Source organism: Rhinatrema bivittatum, chromosome 8, assembly GCF_901001135.1.
Source record: "Rhinatrema bivittatum chromosome 8, aRhiBiv1.1, whole genome shotgun sequence".
Lineage (NCBI taxonomy): Eukaryota > Metazoa > Chordata > Amphibia > Gymnophiona > Rhinatrematidae > Rhinatrema > Rhinatrema bivittatum.
In genome coordinates this window covers 277,360,060-277,380,593 of record NC_042622.1, presented here as the reverse complement: position 1 = coordinate 277,380,593, position 20,534 = coordinate 277,360,060, and the positions used below count along the sequence as shown (strand labels likewise).

General features: G+C 40.8%; 1 protein-coding gene across 8 annotated transcripts in view; it reads left to right on the top strand.

Annotated features, from left to right (window-relative positions):
- EPS15L1 (epidermal growth factor receptor pathway substrate 15 like 1) overlaps window positions 1-20,534 on the top strand; it is a 292,668-nt gene that overhangs the window by 101,346 nt on the left and 170,788 nt on the right. For 5 of the 8 annotated variants that reach the window (XM_029610996.1, XM_029610998.1, XM_029610994.1 and 2 more), the window contains exons 9-10: window positions 151-387; window positions 9,976-10,133. In XM_029610996.1, the coding sequence (XP_029466856.1) occupies window positions 151-387; window positions 9,976-10,133 (395 nt within the window). The remainder of the gene's footprint in view (window positions 1-150; window positions 388-9,975; window positions 10,134-20,534) is intronic. The other 3 variants (XM_029610995.1, XM_029610999.1, XM_029611001.1) reach the window with 1 other exon arrangement.

The following is a 20,534-nucleotide window of genomic DNA, read 5'->3' as shown; positions in this document are numbered from 1 at the left end:
TATCAACCCTTGACAGTCCTTTTAAGGATCCTAATGACTGCTCTGTTATGCTTAGTATTTCTCACCTTATTGCTATTTCGAATTCCTTCTGTCACATTGTTCAAACGATGCTCCTATCTGTATAGATTTACTCATTTTTTGCACTTGCAGGCAATGCACTTAGTATATAGAGCACTTGAAAAAGAACCTGTTCCATCAGTATTGCCCCCGTCACTTGTACCACCTACCAAGAGAAAGAAGACGCCGGTTTTTCCTGGTGCAGTTCCAGTTCTCCCTGCAAGCCCTCCACCTAAAGATAGCCTTCGTTCTACCCCATCCCATGGAAGCGTAAATAGCCTGAACAGCACAGGGAGCTTATCACCCAAACACTCAATAAAACCACCACAGGTACAGTATTTTCCTTATTCATGATGCCCTCAATTCTACAAAGTCCTTCAGTCACATAAATGGTAAAATATTTGAAGGCATTTGGCCTGCTGCATTTTATCTCAACCCGCAAAAAAAAGGTAGGGCAGCTCAGTGGATATTTTGCTGTGTTTCATGTAGATTTATTCTAGAGTGTAATGTTTTACAAATCTCAAAATAAAGGCCTTTGTAGATCTACAGAGCAACCAACTTCAGAGTCACTGTTGTACCTTTTATTATAAAGTCCCATCACTGTACGCTGCTGTGTAACCACAGAGCATAAGACTGAAATTACTATATCTCAGCCTAGGATTATGAGTAATCAGGGACTCTGTGTCTATGGGAAATAACCATGATGGACAGGGCTCTTAAGTGAAGAAAGGAATTACAGAATTGATGGGGCTAGAAAGACTAAGCATAGAGGAGTCAGCTGGTTAAAGCTGCAGAGCAAAAGTGGTAGAGATAGGATATGAACTTGGGAACCAGAGCGGTTTCAAGTTTTGAAGTTCTAAAATGTCTAATTTGCAAGACCAACTTTTATCATGCTTAACCTCATGTCAGGGGATCATAGTGGCTATTCTGTAGGCCTATCACATGTCTAAAGCAAAATTTGTTAGGCCCAGTCATCACCTCAACTTTATTTAACAGAAAAGATCAATTCAGCCATTTATGGAGAGTAAAGCAGGAATAGAAGGACATTTCTTCCCAGAAAGTCAGTAGATGCATCAAATGGCCTCCCAATGGAGATGGTAGAGACAAAAACAGTAAAAGAATTCAGGAAAGGTTGGGGTTCTTCCAAGAGGCTTGGTTCATCTACTATCAGACAGAATGTTGGGCTTGATAGCCCATTGGTCTGATCTAATATGACATTTCTATGTTTTCCATGGACAAGCATAACAAAGCAACCACACAAGATGGGTTACATCATCTGATGGTACTGAGTCAACCATCAGTCTCTCCTAGCCCAGAAAGTTCTTTGAGTTTTTTCTGGGTGTTCACATGCTAGCCTCATTGTGTGCCTCTCTTATTTCTTCCACTTTGTGAACAGTCAGCATTCTCTCTCCTCTCACATAAGCTGTGTCTTTTCTTTAAAAAAATAAAAAAATTGGTAAATCACTTCAGAATAATCTAATGGGTTTGATGAAATCTTCATTGGATAGAAAGAGGAAAAGCTCTTTTAAATTGTGTGACCAATGCTAGCTCAGAATGGCTTCAGCAGACCAACAAAGCCTATGCCTTTAATGTTTAGAGCCAGATGATGACAGTTCCACTTGTGGCACCTGTAGCAGAATGTCCCCAAGGGTGAAACTAAACTATGTTGAAAGCTCATTGGAGCATAGAAAGTCTAAGCATCATCATAAAAAGCACGATCCCCATCAATGGAAACTTCTAATTCAAAAAGATTACAGGATAGGTTAATCACACAAAAAAACACAGGGATGGTAACTTTCAAAGTGATGCACAGGCGCACATGTGCACACATTCATTGGTCCATGCTGAGGGATGTGCCACAGAAACAAGGCAATCATGAAATGGTACAGAGCCAACTCAACCAATGGCACCGAGTAATGCGCACAGAAAATAGCACAAAAAAACAACAAACTTCAGAATCTTCTGCTCCTAAAAGTAGCAATTTATCTTCTCCCATACTACAGCCAGAATAGCTTGATACAACCTGCAAAAAGGACCCAAAGCTTCCCTTTCCAGCATTATCAGATTGCCATGCATTTGTCCAAAAACTCTGGATAGATTTTGTCAAGACTTGAATAAAAAAAAAAGTACCTATAGAAACATAGAAATGAAGGCAGAAGAAGACCAAACGGCCCATCCAGTCTGCCCAGCAAGCTTTCACACTTTTTTTCTCATACTTATCTGTTACTCTTGGCCCTTATTAGTAACTTTTTGGTTCTAGTTACCTTCCACACCCGCCATTGATATAGAGAGTAGTGCTGGAGCTGCATCTAAGTGAAGCATCTAGCTTAATTAGTTAGGGGTAGTAACTGCCACAATAAGCAAGCTACTCCCTCGCTTATTTGTTTACCCAGCCTGTGCCATTCAGTCCTTGTTGGTTGTTATCTGAATATAATTCCTCTTTTCTTTATTCCCCCCTGCCGTTGAAGCAGTGAGTTGCGCTGGATATGTATTCCAAGTGAAGTATCAGGCTTAATTGATTCGGGGTAGTAACTGCTGTAACAAGCAAGCTACACCCATAATTATTTGTTTACCCAGACAATGTAATTCAGTCCTTGTTAGTTGTTGCCTGAATATAAATCCTCTTTTCCCCCTGCCATTGAAGCAGAGAGCTATGCTGGATATGCATTGAAAGTGAAGTATCAGTCTTTCCCCCCTGCCATTGAAGCAAAGAGCTATGCTGAATATGCATTGAAAGTGAAGTATCAGACTTATTTGGTTTGGGGTAGTAACCGCTGTAACAAGCAAGCTACTCCCCGTTTTTTTGTGAATGCAAATCCTTTCTTCCACATTTCCTCTTGCCGTTAAAGCTTAGAGCAATGTAGGAGTCGCATTGACCGTGAGTATGTTTATTGAATAAGGGTATTAATTTCCAGGTAGTAGCCGACATTCCTGCAAGCTACCCCCATACCTCTTCTCTTCATTCCCATCCTCCAGGCTTTAGGGATCTACAGTGTTTATCCCACGCCCCTTTAAAGTCCTTCACAGTTTTGGTCTTCACCACTTCCTCCGGAAGGGCGTTCCAGGCATCCACCACCCTCTCCATGAAGAAATACTTCCTGACATTGGTTCTGAGTCTTCCTCCCTGGAGTTTCAAATTGTGACCCCTGGTTCTGCTGATTATTTTACAATGGAAAAGGTTTGTCATTGTCTATAGATCATTAAAACTTTTCAAGTATCTGAAACAGATAAAGAACAAATGTTCCAAAGATCTGTTTTGGAGTGCTTGAGAGAAGTTTAAAATCCAAACTTCCTCTGTCCTATTTTATGGAAAATAAAGAGAAGACAGTAAGGAAGAATCTTCTGAAGAGAAGATACAGTCACCATCTTATATTCCTTCAAATTCTAAAAATTCCCAGAATTCCTATGACCCCTTAGATTATATATCAGTCATTTGCCGGACCCTTCATCAGACCCATCTCCAGAGCCAAATAGAATATCAGCAGCACCAGAGGATACTGCCTGTCCAACATTTTTACTAAAAATGTCAGAAGTGATACCTTTGTTAAAAGCGGATGAGGAAAGTATCACAGAGTTAAAGGGTATTCTGCAGTGCATTCAGTCACCAAAACAGTTTAAAGCTGTCCCTATGCATCAGGCACCTTTGGATGTGCAGACCAAATTATGGAAAACACCCTATTTTGTAGTGCCTGTAGCAAAAAATGTGGACATTATTATGGCCCAGACATTTTTGTATTCTATACTTAAAAGTCCAACTGCCTCATGATTCACTTCTAGTCGAATCAGCAATAAAAAAAAAAAGCCAAAAAGGCAAAAATCATATTCAAATACTTCTACAGAAAAAGATCCAAGAATTCTTGATACAATAAGCATGAGTGTTGCGGCTAGACTACTGTGAGGGTAGATGGTGGACCCTTGGGCCGGCCTACCGGAGATGACAGTGCAGGCCGGGAGGCGGAGACACGATCTGGCAAGGTTTCACCCGGAGCCTGGGACCCCCCCCCCCGGGAGGAGCCCGTAGGGGCCCGGGCCCTTGGGACTTGGGCACTGCTGCAAATGTCCAGAAGGGCTAGTGCGTAGGGAAGGCAGGAGGCCCACTAGCAGCAGAGGCGGCTCGAAGATTGCCAGAGAGTCACAGAGAAAGGCCAGGTCAGGAAGCTGGCCCAGAAGGGACACTGGGGCCAGAGCAGGCAGGCAGAGGTAAGAGTTCGTGGCAACCCGGGGCAGGGTTGGCGGCAGGCTGTAGCGAGGTCGGAGACAAACCAGAGTCATAGCAGGCTGTAGCGGAGTCAGAAGCAAACCGGAGTCAGGGCAGGTAGCTTGGCTGTAGCGAAGTCAGAAGCAAACCGGAGTCAAGGCAGGCAGCAGGCTGTAGCGGAGTCAGAAGCAAACCGGAGTCAAGGCTGGAACCAGGAATACAACAGGAAACGCAAACTGGAAGCAACTAGTCAGCTAGGAACCTTGTTGCAAGGCGTTTAGTGAATGACTGAACGCCGGTTATATCTGGAGCAGAGCGGGCTTCCGGGAGCTGGGCGCACAAGAAGAGCGTCCTCGCGCGCGTGAGGCCGGAGGGGAACAGGCCTGTAATGGCGTCTGCCACGTGGGAAGTGTGCGAACGGAGGGCCCCCCGGGGCCTGGGCCAGGAGGAATCCTGCGGCTGCCGGAGCGGAGGTAGGCGGGCCTGAGCCCGATCAGGAGAGGGGCAGTCGGGACCGCAACAATGAGAGTATTCCAAGGTATAACATTGCAATTGAGAATTAAAATACACCAATTACAAATGATCTAGTACATCTTCAATAATCTGCAAAATCTAAAAATATGTTCAAGCAAATTACCAATACAAGAGTTCAGACAATTCAAGGAAATGACATAACATGGGATCTTCTTGGTGTTTGGGTGCTTGCCAGGTTCTTATGGCCTGGATTGGCCACTGTTGGAAACAGGATGCTGGGCTTGATGGACCCTTGGTCTGACCGAGTATGGCATGCTCTTATGTTCTTAGTCACATATAGAAGGCCTTATTACTCGAAATATATATACAATCCTTATTCTCATTGCAGGCAATGTCCTTCCACAACAGCTTCGGCTACCGATTAACTCTCGAATTCAGTATAAAGAAGTGTGCATAGTACATAACATTATTTATGGAGAGAAAACCGAATGGCTGACTATCGTGTTATGGCTTTGTTCTCCGCAAAGAAATTTGAGATCGGCTAATAAAGGACTCTTATCAGTTCATACAATTAAATCTGCACGTCTTAGCCAAGTAAGAGAAAGAGCTCTATCAATAGCAGGATCAATACTGTGGAAAACGCTACCACCTCAATTACGGCTGCAACAGGATAAAAAGAAGTTCAAAGCTGATAAGAACATAAGAAAATGCCATACTGGGTCAGACCAAGGGTCCATCAAGCCCAACATCCTGTTTCCAACAGTGGCCAATCCAGGCCATAAGAACCTGGCAAGTACCCAAACACTAAGTCTGTTCCATGTTACCATTGCTAATGGCAGTGGCTATTCTCTAAGTGAACTTAATAGCAGGTAATGGACTTCTCCTCCAAGAACTTATCCAATCCTTTTTTAAACACAGCTATACTAACTGCACTAACCACATCCTCTGGCAACAAATTCCAGAGTTTAATTGTGCGTTGAGTAAAAAAGAACTTTCTCCAATTAGTTTTAAATGTGCCCCATGCTAACTTCATGGAGTGCCCCCTACTCTTTCTACTATCCGAAAGAGTAAATCACCGATTCACATCTTAAGACACGGCTGTTCAATGCGGCTTACACCGAAATTGAGAAATAGGCATGCATGCAAACTTAACAGCTACAGCACTCTCTCTTTAGTTATTTCTTTTGAAATGATAAATGTGTTCTTAGCACTTTTAATTATTTAACACTTATTTTAGAATATTTTACTTTTAACTTTCTATTTTTAACAGCTAATGTGTTTTTTGTAATTTCTGATCTTTTAATTATTTTAGCTGTTAATTTATTTATTTATTTTATTTGTATTTTTCTATACCGGCATTCACGGAGTTCGTATCATGTCGGTTTACATAAAACAAGGGGTGAGAATTTCATATCATAAAATTTCATATCATAAAATTTCATATCATAAAATTTCTATTTTATGATATGATTGTATTTCTATTTTATGATATGATTGTAACTCCATTTCTATTTTATGATATTTCTATTTTATGATATGATTGTAACTCCATTGCTTTTATTTATTTTATTGAAATGTTAACCGCTGTGAAGGCAATGCTGAGACAACAGTATATAAATAAGAAACCTTAAAAACCACAGCAGTAGGTGCAGCAGCCATAGATCAGATAAAGAGGTCATGTCCGACAACAGTAAAGACGGATACACAGCCTCAGCAGAGGCTAAACGTCAGGTTTTTGATCCACGGGATATCTACCAACAAAAACCGTGTCCAGACATACAAGTAGGGGAAAGAGTAAATTACTTCAAGGAAAGCTGGAATCCCATCACTACGGACAAATAGGTTTTGAAAATCATTCATAAAGGATATTTCCTAAACTTTGAACACTTTCTACCTCAAACCCCACCCCATCAACATCACACGAACTTACAGCTAAAAGTTCTAACCCAGGAACTGCAGACCCTATTGCAAACCAAAGCAGTTCAGCCAGTCCAAAAAAATATCAGGAAGGGATTTTATTCCAGATATTTACTGATACCAAAGAAAACAGGAGATCTCAGACCAATTTTAGATCTCGGAGATTTTAACGTTTTTCTAAAGAGAGAAAAATTCCAGATGAGCTCATTAAGAACAATCCTTCTGCTCTTTCAAGAGGAAGACTGGTTGACTTATTTGGACCTGAAAGACACACATGCACATACTGAATCAGCAAGAAGCACAGAAAATGCATAAGGTTCACGTTACAAGACCAACATTATCAATGCAGTGTGTTGTTCTTTGGTCTAGCAGCAGCACCAAGAGTCTACCAAGTGTCTAGCAGTAGTAGCTGCTCATCCGAGGAAGCAGATTCACCAGTTTTTCCATACCTAGACATCTGGCTAATATTGAATACATCTTACAAAAACTCTATAGAAGATGTAAACCAAGTCATGAACATGATGCAGAGCTTAGATTTCTAATAAATTAGGAAAGGTTCAGCTTCGCTTCAAGTCAGCAGCTAGAATTCATAAGTGCACAACTAGAATGGTTAAAGGGAAAGAAAGCCTACCTTCCCGATCGAAAGGCAAAATAATTCAGAGGTTAACAAAATCCTTTTCTGAAAACAGATGGATTAGGGTCCAAACATATATGAGAATATTAAGGACATATAGCATCAACAGTACATTACACCCCTAGCCAGACTGAAAATGAGACAGTGGCACCTAAGAAATTACAGGGATCAACAGTTCTAAAACTTCAGTCACAAAGTACTGATAATTGACACACTATTACACTCACTAAAGTGGTGGACAAAATATACATCCCTTACAAATAGAGAAAATGTTGATCAAAAACCAGGTATGGTGAGCACATGTCAATTCTTTATGCACGTGAGGAATGCGGACAAACCAAGAATTTATATCAATATTCTAAAATTGAGAACATTCTACAGTGGCCGTCAGGTGTTCTAGTCTTACCTATGGAACAAAACTATACAAATTTGGACAGACAATCAAGTGGTGATGTTTTATATCAATAAGCAATTCTTATCAACTTTGCAAAGAAGCACTGAACATTTGGAAATTAGGAACAGAAAAGAAAATGCACATCTTAGCAATCTATCTCCCAGGGAAAGACAGTATCCTGGCAAAGAGGTTATTCCCTTAACTTCAACCATATCAAGTTACTGAATGTCAACCTTTCCAAGCTTTGGGGCAAGCCAGACCATAGATCGCTTCGCATTGTCATTCAGTCACAACCTACAGCAGTATTGTTTCAAGAGACCAACCAAACAAGCAGTGGTGATGGATGCCTGCTATTTGTGTTCCCACTGATACACTTAATAGCAAAGGTAGTTCTCAAGTTTAGAAAAGACAAGGGAACAATGATTCTAATAGCTCCTTTTTGGCCACACCAAAATTAGTTCCCATGTAGTAGCTACACTGTGGAGATTGTGTTTTTTCCCTGTTATTCACTCCACAAAAATACGAGGATGAATCTGTTCAAGTACAATGCTGCCATTTTATTTTACTTATTATATTATAAGAAAAAGACTATGGTTTGATAAACTCTTAGTGAGCTTTCTAAAATCCGTTACGAACATCAAAACTTATATACAATTTCTACACAAAAAAATCAGCATGACAGCAAATGTTTTAGGTCATGTTTAGTAAGCATGACCTAAGTTCTAGTTATCTACAAGCACAGCACAATTTGTTACTGATGATAAAAGAATATATATGTTTGTCAAATAAGAGTTCTTGACATTTGCTCCTACCAATCTCTGTTCTTTCAAACATAGCCAAAATTAGTTTGTTGAATATAACTTCAAAGAATACTAATCTGCTATCATAAGCTAAATTGGACAGAGAGGTACAAATAACTTTCCAACTTCGTCACCACCTATCAAATTGTATTTAATACCAAGACTCCTAACTCAATACAGAGGGACAGTTCTCCATCCCAACCTCCACTTGTTGGCATTAACAGCTTGGATGTTGAAAGCAAACTAATTCTAAACTTCAGTTACCCCCAAAAGATAAGTAAAGTACTATTAGCGGCAAGAAAACCAACTATGAAAAAATCCTATAATTATAAAGGGAAAAGGTTTAGCTGCTGATGTCAACACCACAGGAATGGGCTTTTTCATACACTAGGCTATAGAAGAGCACTCTTGTTCTACCTTGACGGAACTAAATCACGTAGAAAATCGACACAACTATTCATATCTTTTGATGAAAAGAAGAAAGGAAATACTGTGACTAAAACATTGGCTTTCTCAATATGTATCCTGTTATAAAGTGTATTGTCAGATTTCGCACCACGTAAAAAAAGCCCATCAACTGAGAGCAGTCGCCACAAAATTAACTAATTTAAACTCCATTTCCATTCAGGGCATCTTCAAGTTAGCAACATGCACAATGCATACATTTACTCAGCACGACTGCTTAGAGCAAGAGTCTCATACAGACAGTAAATTTGGACAAAGTATGCTCAGTAACATTTTGAAATGAATTTCCAACTTCCTGCACAAAAACCATGGGTTGCTAAAACAAAACAAAATCAATAAATCTACCCTTAATTGGAGAGTCCCATCTTGTGTGGTTGCTTTGTTATGCTTGTCTATGGAGAAAGCGAGTTGCTTATTTATAACATGTTCTCCATGAACTCATGGACAGCATAACTAGTAATCCAGTCCTTCTTTCTTTCTGGGAAGTTGAAGACATCTAGCAAATAGACTTAGGGAGAGACATGCAGCAACACTAGTGTAGGAACACCCTCATATGCCCAGAAAAGAACTCTTAAGAAGTTTATGGACTAGGAGAGACTGTTGGTGGACATGGCATCCTTGGACGACAACACCTATTTCTGTGGCTATTTATTCTACTGTCCATGGAGAACACCTGTTACAGGTAAGCAACTTCACATTCTCAACCACAAAGGGTCTTTATCTAGGAAGAAGCGAAGTGAAACCCAGAGATCAATTGAAGTGTATAGGAGTAAAAGAACTACTGAACTGGTCAGTCTAGATGGGCTTGGTGGTCCTTCCCTATTGTCGTATTAGCTGTGCCGATATTTTGATTTGGCCCCCTGTATTGACTTTGGCATAATTACACTACATTTTCTTTAGTTTGTAGAATATGCAAACACAGCCCTTGACTTTATTGCTCTAAATATAAATTGCCAAACTTGAGTTTCATTTGTGAAAAATGTTGTAATATATTTTATTTTTGCCCTCCCTGAGCAATTTATGAATCTGTTTTCAGCAGACAGTGAACTGGGTGGTTCCTTTGTCTGATAAGCTGAGGTACGATGATATTTTCGTAAAGACGGATCTGGATATAGATGGTTATGTCAGCGGACAAGAAGTGAAAGACATCTTTATACAGTCATGCCTTTCTCAGAATATCTTAGCACATATATGGTAAGAATTGACCTTGCTGTGGCAAAGTAAAATTGTTTTGTTTTATGCAATTTTTTTTTAAACTTTACTTTATATACAGGGAGAAAATGAACATAAACCAATAACATAATTTTGACCAATGCTTTACAACAATTCTAAATCTCAAAGGGCACCAAAATTATTTAAGAAGGATCCTTACAATGCTGGTTGAAACCTCAAAACAAATCCCTCATAAATATGTAACTGCTTGTATTTGAACTCCTAAATCCTCTTGATACGAGTGAAAAAATTAAACTATTAACAAGAAGAAAATTTTTATGGAAGGAGAGGAACGTTTCATCTGCATAATCATAAATCCCCACCAGGGGTAATATGAATGTCAATTGTAATCATAAACGTCCCTCCTCCGACCAATGTGTACAGTCCATGTGCAAACAGTGCTACAATCAAAAAACTTTTTTTTAAATGATTTTGTTTCTATTACGCTAAAACATTTTACGTTATCAAAGATGGTGAAAAAATCACTCCAAATGTTCAAAATGCTGTCAAAAGAACGTTCCTCGCAGCCTTGTAGACTAATCCCAACAAAGGGTATAAATCTTGAAAAGCAGCTGATAGCGCGACCTAGATAGGCTTAACCGGCAGTCTCTTATGGCTTAAAACTAAGCTCATGCAACACCCCGACTTATCTGGTGGTTTAGCGGGTCACCGACGTAGCCACGATTCAGGTCTGCACTGAGACCTTTCATCAGGGAATTAATCCTCCTACGATGTCTCGTCGGTCAGTGTTGAGCCATTGCCTGCTAGGTTCATGGCGTAGGTCTTGCGACTCTATCCAAGGCTGACAACGCTATGGGCTAACGGAAGCGTTAATTTAAACTGAATGTTGGGCTAGCTGTGCGACCAATCTCCATCAAGCTCTGAACAGATGACGTATACAAAAATTCACCCAATCAAAAAGTGGAAGTGAAAACCAGCTCCGTAAGAGGCGCGATCGTTCCAGACTACACCGATCACAAAATTGAATTCCAGTCTAAAGTTGAATGAAGATGAACAATGGACATATCTTGGCCCGTTGGATGATCGGCTTGTGCAAAAAATACTTTTCAATTCAGTTTACGTATGAATCGCTGGAACATAATACGGGCTTCGAACGGAGAATGTTTGGATGTCGGCACAAATGATAAACCATGGTTTAAAACAGATATCTGATCAACAGATAATTGTGTGGAAGAGAGGTTAACAACAGCAGATGATGTCTGTGTACCATTCTGAACATGCTCGGGACTAGTGGTCGGTGTTATTTGTTTCTCGTTCGGGTATTGATACCGGGCTGTGGTGGGCCTTCCACGGTATTGTCTTGACGCGACCGTCCTTTCGGTCGCGTAGATGCTTTGCCGCAATCCGGCCGAAAATCCGACTGGCCTTGATTCTTGGGCACTGACACAGTGCCATCTACTTCATCAGATCCGCTAGAATTTTCATCCGATGAGAAATTGAATCTGACACGTCTATGTTCAGCGCGGTTACCCAACCACTTGTATACCCGATCTGCTTTGTAATCAGTTTGATCACGACGAAATTTGCTAATTTTCGTTTCTTTGATATTCTCTCTAATTTTTTCACCATCTTTGATAACGTAAAATGTTTTAGCGTAATAGAAACAAAATCATTTAAAAAAAAGTTTTTTGATTGTAGCACTGTTTGCACATGGACTGTACACATTGGTCGGAGGAGGGACGTTTATGATTACAATTGACATTCATATTACCCCTGGTGGGGATTTATGATTATGCAGATGAAACGTTCCTCTCCTTCCATAAAAATTTTCTTCTTGTTAATAGTTTAATTTTTTCACTCGTATCAAGAGGATTTAGGAGTTCAAATACAAGCAGTTACATATTTATGAGGGATTTGTTTTGAGCTTACAACAATTCTAGACATACAGCTCTGACCTCTGCAATGACAGCTCTCCATAGCCCCTTGCCCATTGTTCCAGAACCCTGTGGCCCCGAATCCAGAGAACCTGAATTCCTTGAGCTAACATATTTCCAGTTGGGTTCCCATATTCTATCATACAGATATGGTTTCTTTCAAAGGGAAAAGGTTATTTTTTTCCACTACTGCTATGTCGGGTACCTGTTTGTGCAGATGCAACATGAGTGGTTCATACTTCAGTGTATAGCTATGGTGAACCTAGTCGCATGGATCAAATGGTCACAAAACTTATGCTGTGCTCCTTCTAGCGTCATGTCAGACCAAAGCCCAAGAAGGCAAATAATAGGCTTAACGTCTATTTGGCATCCTAGAATGTCCTTGAGCCTTTGCCCCACTCTCCCCCAAAATCTCCCCACTTGTGGGCAACCCCACCAGACATGCAGGTAGGAACCCTCCTCTCCGCACCTCCTCTAACACAATGGAGAGAAAGAGGGAGAAAACTTTGCAAAAAAAATAGGGGGTACCTATAGGTTCTCCCAATCAACTTGTAGAGTTCTGAACTGCGGCTACATATGGAAATCTTGTGGGCCTTTTTCCAGATTGTGCTCCAGCCTCTGTCCCCCAGCCTTAACCCCAGATCCCTATTCATCAACCTACCCATCGAGCCCATCTCTTCTAGCATCGAAATATAAGCTTTATAAATCAAGGAGATAACCTTCATCCCGGACCCCTGTAGCATAAACACCTTCTACATCCCATTAGGCATTTTCCTGGCTGAGGAGACCCCCTCAGTCCTACAAATGTGCAACTTGATGTTTTCATATATCTCCATCGACTTGTCCTGAAGTTCATACTGCTCCTGTAAATCCTCAAAGGAGAGATCCACCCCTCCTCATCCCACAGCTGTCCCAAGAAACGAAGACCGAGCCTCTACCAGTTTGCCATAGCATTGTCAAAGGTGGCTGCAAAAATATGTGGGTTTTCCCTCAGTATAGCCAGCAGGGTCCAAGTCGCCCCCCCCCCCCCCCCCCCCATTTGCCTCCGAGCTCTTGCACATTCCTCTCCAAACCTGATTGTGTGTACTGTGATCGGGCATGGTCTGGTGGCCAGTCTAGCCTGCAACAAAGCAGGTTGCATAAATGTCAAGAGCACCACCCCTCCCACCACCCTAACCTCCAAAGAGAGCCAAGGTTGTGAGTAATCCCTGCTCATCCAGTTTCTAAAGCATTCCAGATAGGCAGCCCTATAATATCTCGGAAGGTTAGGTAGTGCCATCTGCCCCCTACTTTTCATTCTTCATAACATGCTTAGTTTCATTCTGGGAGTTCTCATTCCATGAAGTTAGCAAGTAGCACATTTAAGACTAATCGGAGAAAAGTCTTTTTCACTCAACGCACAATAAAGCTCTGGAATTTGTTGCCAGAGGATGTGATTAGTGCAGTTAGTGTAGCTGGGTTCAAAAAAGGTTTGGATAAGTTCTTGGAGGAGAAGTCCATTAATGGCTATAAATCAATTTTACTTAGGGAATAGCCACTGCTATTGATTGCATCAGTAGCATGGGATCTTCTTAGTGTTTGGGTAATTGCCAGGTTCTTGTGGCCTGGTTTTGACCTCTGTTGGAAACAGAATGCTGGGCTTGATGGACCCATGGTCTGACCCAGCATGGCAATTTCTTAAATTCTTATGCCAAATAAAGCTAGAAAGATGTCCATTAAGATTAAGTGGGCAACCTTATACGGATGGTTTGAAATAGGTATATTAGCCTGGGCAAGACATTAATTTTAAGGACCCCCATCCTTCCTGCTCACGTTATTGGTAATCCTAATCATTTTCACAGATCATCACATATTTTGGTGTATGCCGGCGCATAATTTGTCCTATATATGTCAGACCAATCACAGGGCACAAAGATGTCCAGGTATTTCATCCCTTCTTTGGCCACCTGAAACCTATACAGACATTGCGGCAGGAAGTAAAACATTGATAAAACAAGCGAAGAGAGAATTTGAAATGAAGTTGGCCATAGAGGCAAAAACTCATAATAAAAACTTTTAAAAATATATCCAAAGCAGGAAACCTGTGAGGGAGTCGGTTGGACCATTAGATGACCGAGGGGTTAAAGGGGCTCTTAGGGAAGATAAGGCCATTGCAGAAAGACTAAATGAATTCTTTGCTTCCGTGTTTACTAGTGAGGATGTTGGGGAGATACCAGTTCCGGAGTTGGTTTTCAGGGGTGATGAGTCAGACGAACTGAACGAAATCACTGTCAACCTGGACAGATTAACAAACTAAAGAGTAGCAAGTCACCTGGACCGGATGGTATGCATCCTAGGGTACTAAAGGAACTCAAAAATGAAATTTCTGTCCTATTAGTTAACATTTGTAACCTATCATTAAAATCATCCATTGTACCTGAAGACTGGAGGGTGGCCAATGTAACCCCAATATTTAAAAAAGGCTCCAGGGGTGATCCGGGTAACTATAGACCAGTAAGCCTAACTTCAGTGCCGGAAAAATAGTGGAAACTATCCTCAAGATCAAAATTGTAGAGCATATAGAAAGTCATGATTTAATGAGACACAGTCAATATGGATTTATCCAAGGGAAGTCTTGCCTAACAAATCTGCTTCATTTTTTTGAAGGGATTAATAAACATGTGGATAAAGGTGAACCGGTAGATGTAGTGTATTTGGATTTTCAGAAGGCATTTGACAAAGTCCCTCATGAGAGGCTTCTACGAAAACTAAAAAGTCATGGGATAGGAGGCGATGTCCTTTCATGGATTAGAAACTGGTTAAAAGACAGGAAACAGAGTAGGACTAAATGGTCAATTTTCTCAGTGGAAAAGGGTAAACAGTGGAGTGCCTCAGGGATCTGTACTTGGACCGGTGCTTTTCAATATATTTTATTTAACACTTTTTTATACCGACCTTCATAGTAATAACCATATCGGATCGGTTTACATAGAACAAGGGTATAACTGAAGCAATAAATAAAGTAATTAACAATAGAGGTGAATAAGGCAAAGTTACATTTAACAAGGAGTGAAAACTTGGAAGCTTAAATAGCTGGAAGAAAGGAAAAGGCAGGATGTAATTATAACATAATACAATAAAGAATATGGGTTAAAGCTTAAGGTGCTTTAACCTGGAAGTGCCAGAGTCCATCGTTCGAGAGGATAGATGACCATGCGTCCAGGTGAGAATAATGACGATTAGTGAGTGTCTGGAGGATCATCGAAGGCTTGGTGAAAGAGCCACGTCTTGAGTTTTTTCCTGAACGTTATGATGCAGGGTTCTAATCTGAGGCTTGAAGGGATGTTATTCCAAATAGATGGTCCTGCTATTGAAAAAGCTCGGACTTTGGTCGAGGAAAGGCGTGTGGCTTTATCAATGATCTGGAAAGGAATACGAAGAGTGACGTTATCAAATTTGCGGATGATACAAAATTATTCAGAGTAGTTAAATCACAAGCAGACTGTGATACATTACAGGAGGACCTTGCAAGACTGGAAGATTGGGCATCCAAATGGCAGATGAAATTTAATGTGGACAAGTGCAAGGTGTTGCATATAGGGAAAAATAACCCTTGTTGTAGTTACACGATGTTAGGTTCCATATTAGGAGCTACCACCCAAGAAAGAGATCTAGGCGTCATAGTAGATAATACATTGAAATCGTCGGCTCAGTGTGATGCAGCAGTCAAAAAAGCAAATAGAATGTTAGGAATTATTAGGAAGGGAATGGTTAATAAAACGGAAAATGTCATAATGCCTCTATATCGCTCCATGGTGAGACCACACCTTGAATACTGTGTACAATTCTGGTCGCCGTATCTCAAAAAAGATATAGTTGCAATGGAGAAGGTACAGAGAAGGGCAACCAAAATGATAAAGGGGATGGAACAGCTCCCCTATGAGGAAAGGCTGAAGAGGTTAGGGCTTTTCAGCTTGGAGAAGAGACGGCTGAGGTGGGATATAATAGAGGTCTTTAAGATCATGAGAGGTCTTGAACGAGTAGATGTGACTCGGTTATTTACACTTTCGAATAATAGAAGGACTAGGGGGCATTCCATGAAGTTGGCAAGTAGCACATTTAAGACTAATCGAAGAAAATTCTTTTTCACTCAACGCACAATAAATCTCTGGAATTTGTTGCCAGAGGATGTGGTTAGTGCAGTTAGTTTAGCTGGGTTAAAAAAAGGTTTGGATAAGTTCTTGGAAGAGAAGTCCATTAACTGCTATTAATCAAGTTTACTTAGGGAACAGCCACTGCTATTAATTGAATCAGTGCATCAGTAGCATGGGATCTTCTAGGTGTTTGGGTAATTGCCAGGTTCTTGTGGCCTGGTTTGGCCTCTGTTGGAAACAGGATGCTGGGCTTGATGGACCCTTGGTCTGACCCAGCATGGCAATTTCTTATGTTCTTATGTTCTTAAGTGTGCAGTAATCCCTCCTAGGAGAAAGAGCTCCAATTTCTGATAATTGACTGTATACCCCAAGATCTTACCATAATCTTCCAGAGTTTGCAGAACTCTGGGTACCGATTTGTTAATCTCAGTGAGATACAACAACACATCATCCACATACAGAGAGATCTTATCATTCCTTCTGTTAATCCCAAACCCCACAATCTCCTGATTCGACATGATGATCTGGGCCAATATTTGTATAGATAAATCAAACAGCAGTGGAGAGGGGACAGCCCTGCTTCATCCTCTGGATAGAGAACTCCTCAGACAAGAAGCCATTGGTCAGAACCCTAGCCTTCAAATGAATATTCAGTGCCCTAATCCATCCCATGAACTCTGAGTCCATTTCACGTTTTTTAAGCACCTTGAACATGAATGACCAGTATACCTTATTAAAGGCCTTCTCAATGTCCTAGACCACCAGTAGCCCCTGCATCTTCTGTCTACTTGCCAGTGATATAATATGAATGGCCCTTCTCATATTTGCCGTAGATAGATGCCCTTGTACGAATCCTGTCTGGTCCTCCTGGACCAGCTGAGGTATAATCCCTTTCAGCCTTAGCTGTAGCACCTTTGCCAATATTTTTATATCTGCGTTGAGTATCAAAATGGGTCTCTACAACCAAGGATCCTGCTCTCTTCCTTTTTTATGAATAAGAACTATAGTAGCATCGGTCATCCTGTGTGGAGAGGAGGGGTCCATCTTTAGATGATCAAATGCACTAACCAAAGGAAGAGCCAAATCCATAAAAAAAAACTTGTAAAAGTCAAGCGGAAACCCATCAGGTCCCAGCCGGGAGGGGTTTGACTGCCCTATCCATTTCTTCCAATTTTATTGGTGCTCTCAGATATTCATTCTGCTGTGCAGAAAATGCTGGTAAAGTTACCTTATCCAAGTAATCAAGAATTTCTGCCTTAGTATATAACTCCTGGCCTGAGTATAAATCTGCGTAATAAACGCTTTTAGATTACTGGACAAATCCCCCTGTTTCACTATGAATTTTATTAATAAGCATCCCCTTCGTCCTTTTTCGCAATAAATTTACCAGCAACCTCCCCATCATATTCCCATGCTCATAAAACTTTTGCCGCATAAAACACACAGATGTCTCTATTACATCTGTCTAGAGCAGTTCCAGCTCATGCCTTTTCCCCAGTAACTGCCTCCAAATCTTCTTTGAGCACTCCTGCTTATGCATTTGTTCCAGCCATGCTATATCCCATATCAGCGACCTCTCTCTGGCCTCTCTCACCTTCTTACAATGGCTAGTATAACTAATAATTTTACCATGTAAGACCGCCTTCAAAGTTTCCCATTCTACCACCGAGTTACATTTGGTCTCAGCGTGAATTTCCTAAAATTTTTTGTTAGAAAAAAACTGAAAGGAGCAGCTACAAAGGTAAAACGTGTGCAAGAAGAGTGGTCATTGTTAAAAAAAATACCATCCTGGAAGCACAGTCCAGATGTATTCCACACATTAAAAAAGGTGGAAAGAAGTCAAAACGATTACCGGCATCTTTAAAAGGGGAGGTGAAAGAAGCTATTTTAGCCAAAAGATCTTCATTCAAAAATTGGAAGAAGGATCCAGCAGAAGAAAATAGGATAATGCATAAGCGTTGCCAAGTTAAATGTAAGACATTGATAAGACAGAAGTTGGCTGTAGAGGCAAAAACTCACAGTAAAAACTTAAAATATATCCGAAGCAGCCTGTGAGGGAGTCAGTTGGACCGTTAGATGATCGAGGGGTTAAAGGGGCACTTAGAGGAGATAAGGCCATCGCGGAAAGATTAAATGATTTCTTTGCTTCTGTGTTTACTGAAGAGAATGTTGGGGAGATACCCGTTCCGGAGAAGGTTTTCATGGGTAATGATTCAGATGGACTGAATCAAATCACGGTGAACCTAGAAGATGTGGTAGGCCTGATTGATAAACTGAAGAGTAGTAAATCACCTGGACCAGATGGTATACACCCCAGGGTTCTGAAGGAATTAAAAATTAAATTTCAGACATATTAGTAAAAATTTGTAACCTATCATTAAAATCATCCCTTGTACCTGAAGACTGGAGAATAGCAAATGTAACCCAAATATTTAAAAAGGGCTCCAAGGGCGATCTGGGAAGCTACAGACCGGTTAGCCTGACTTCAGTGCCAGGAAAAATAGTGGAAAGTGTTATGGGCATCAAAATAACAGATCATATAGAAAGACATGGTTTAATGGAACAAAGTCAACACGGCTTTACCCAAGGCAAGTCTTGCCTCACAAATCTCCTTCACTTTTTTGAAGGAGTTAATAAACATGTGGATAAAGGTGAACCGGTAGATGTAGTGTACTTGGATTTTCAGAAGGCAATTGATAAAGTTCCTCATGAGACGCTTCTAGGAAAAGTAAAAAGTCATGGGATAGGTGGCGATGTCCTTTCGTGGATTACAAACTGGCTAAAAGACAAACAGAGAGTAGGATTAAATGGACAATTTTCTCAGTGGAAGAGAGTAAGCAGTGGAGTGCCTCAGGGATCTGTATTGGGACACTTTTTTCAATATATTTATAAATGATCTGGAAAGAAATACAAGTGAGGTAATCAAATTTGCAGATGACACAAAATTGTTCAGAGTAGTTAAATCACAAGCAGATTGTGATAAATTGCAGGAAGACCTTGTGAGACTGGAAAATTGGGCATCGAAATGGCAGATGAAATTTAATGTGGTTAAGTGCAAGGTGATGCATATAGGGAAAGATAACCCATGCTATAGTTACACAATGTTAGGTTCCATATTAGGAGCTACCACCCAAGAAAGAGATCTAGGCGTCATAGTGGATAACACATTGAAATCGATTCAGTGTGCTGCGGCAGTCAAAAAAGCAAACAGAATGTTGGGAATTATTAGAAAGGGAATGGTGAATAAAACAGAAAATGTCATAATGCCTCTGTGTCGCTCTATGGTGAGACCCCACCTTGAATACTGTGTACAATTCTGGTTGCCGCATCTCAAAAAAGATATAATTGCGATGGAGAAGGTACAGAGAAGGGCTACCAAAATAATAAGGAGAATGGAACAGCTCCCATATGAGGAAAGACTAAAGAGGTTAGGACTTTTCAGCTTGGAGAAGAGATGGCTGAGGGGGGGATATGATAGAGGTGTTTAAAATCATGAGAGTTCTAGAACGGGTAGATGTGAATCGGTTATTTACTCTTTCGGTTAGTAGAAAGACTAGGGGGCACTCCATGAAGTTAGCATGGGTCACATTTAAAACTAATCTGAGAAAGTTCTTTTTCACTCAACGCACAATTAAACTCTGGAATTTGTTGCCAGAGGATGTGGTTAGTGCAGTTAGTATAGCTGGGTTTAAAAAAGGATTGGATAAGTTCTTGGAGAAGTCCATTACCTGCTATTAATTAAGTTGACTTAGAAAATAGCCACTACTGTTACTAGCAACGGTAACATGGAATAGACTTAGTGTTTGGGTACTTGCCAGGTTCTTATGGCCTGGTTTGGCCTCTGTTGGAAACAGGATGCTGGGCTTGATGGACCCTTGGTCTGACCCAGTATGGCATGTTCTTATGTTCTTAATTATAGCCTTGAAGTCTTCTCGCCCCAATACTGAGAGAGTTAACCGCCATGCACAATCCCCCCCAGCAATGCCGGAGATAAGTCCACATCCAACGCAATAGGGCTATGGTCTGACAAATAACAGGGCAATATTGTCATATCGAACCCTCTGCACATCAAGCTTTTTAGCGCATAGAAAACAATCTGTGTAGCTGTGTGTTTTATGCACCGCTGAGAAATTTGTGTAATCTCTACTTGGATAACTGTTCCTCTAGACATTCTTTAGGTCTGCTCCTTGTTCTGACCCATCCTGCTGAGACCTATCCAGCTCGAGGTTCAGGCATGTGTTCCAGATTCCCGATGTTATGTCCAGATAAGGGGAGAAATCAGTGCTGCCCAAACCTGGGAATAAAAGGCATCCTGCTGTCTGGCCCATAGACATTAGTCACCACTTCACTGTCTG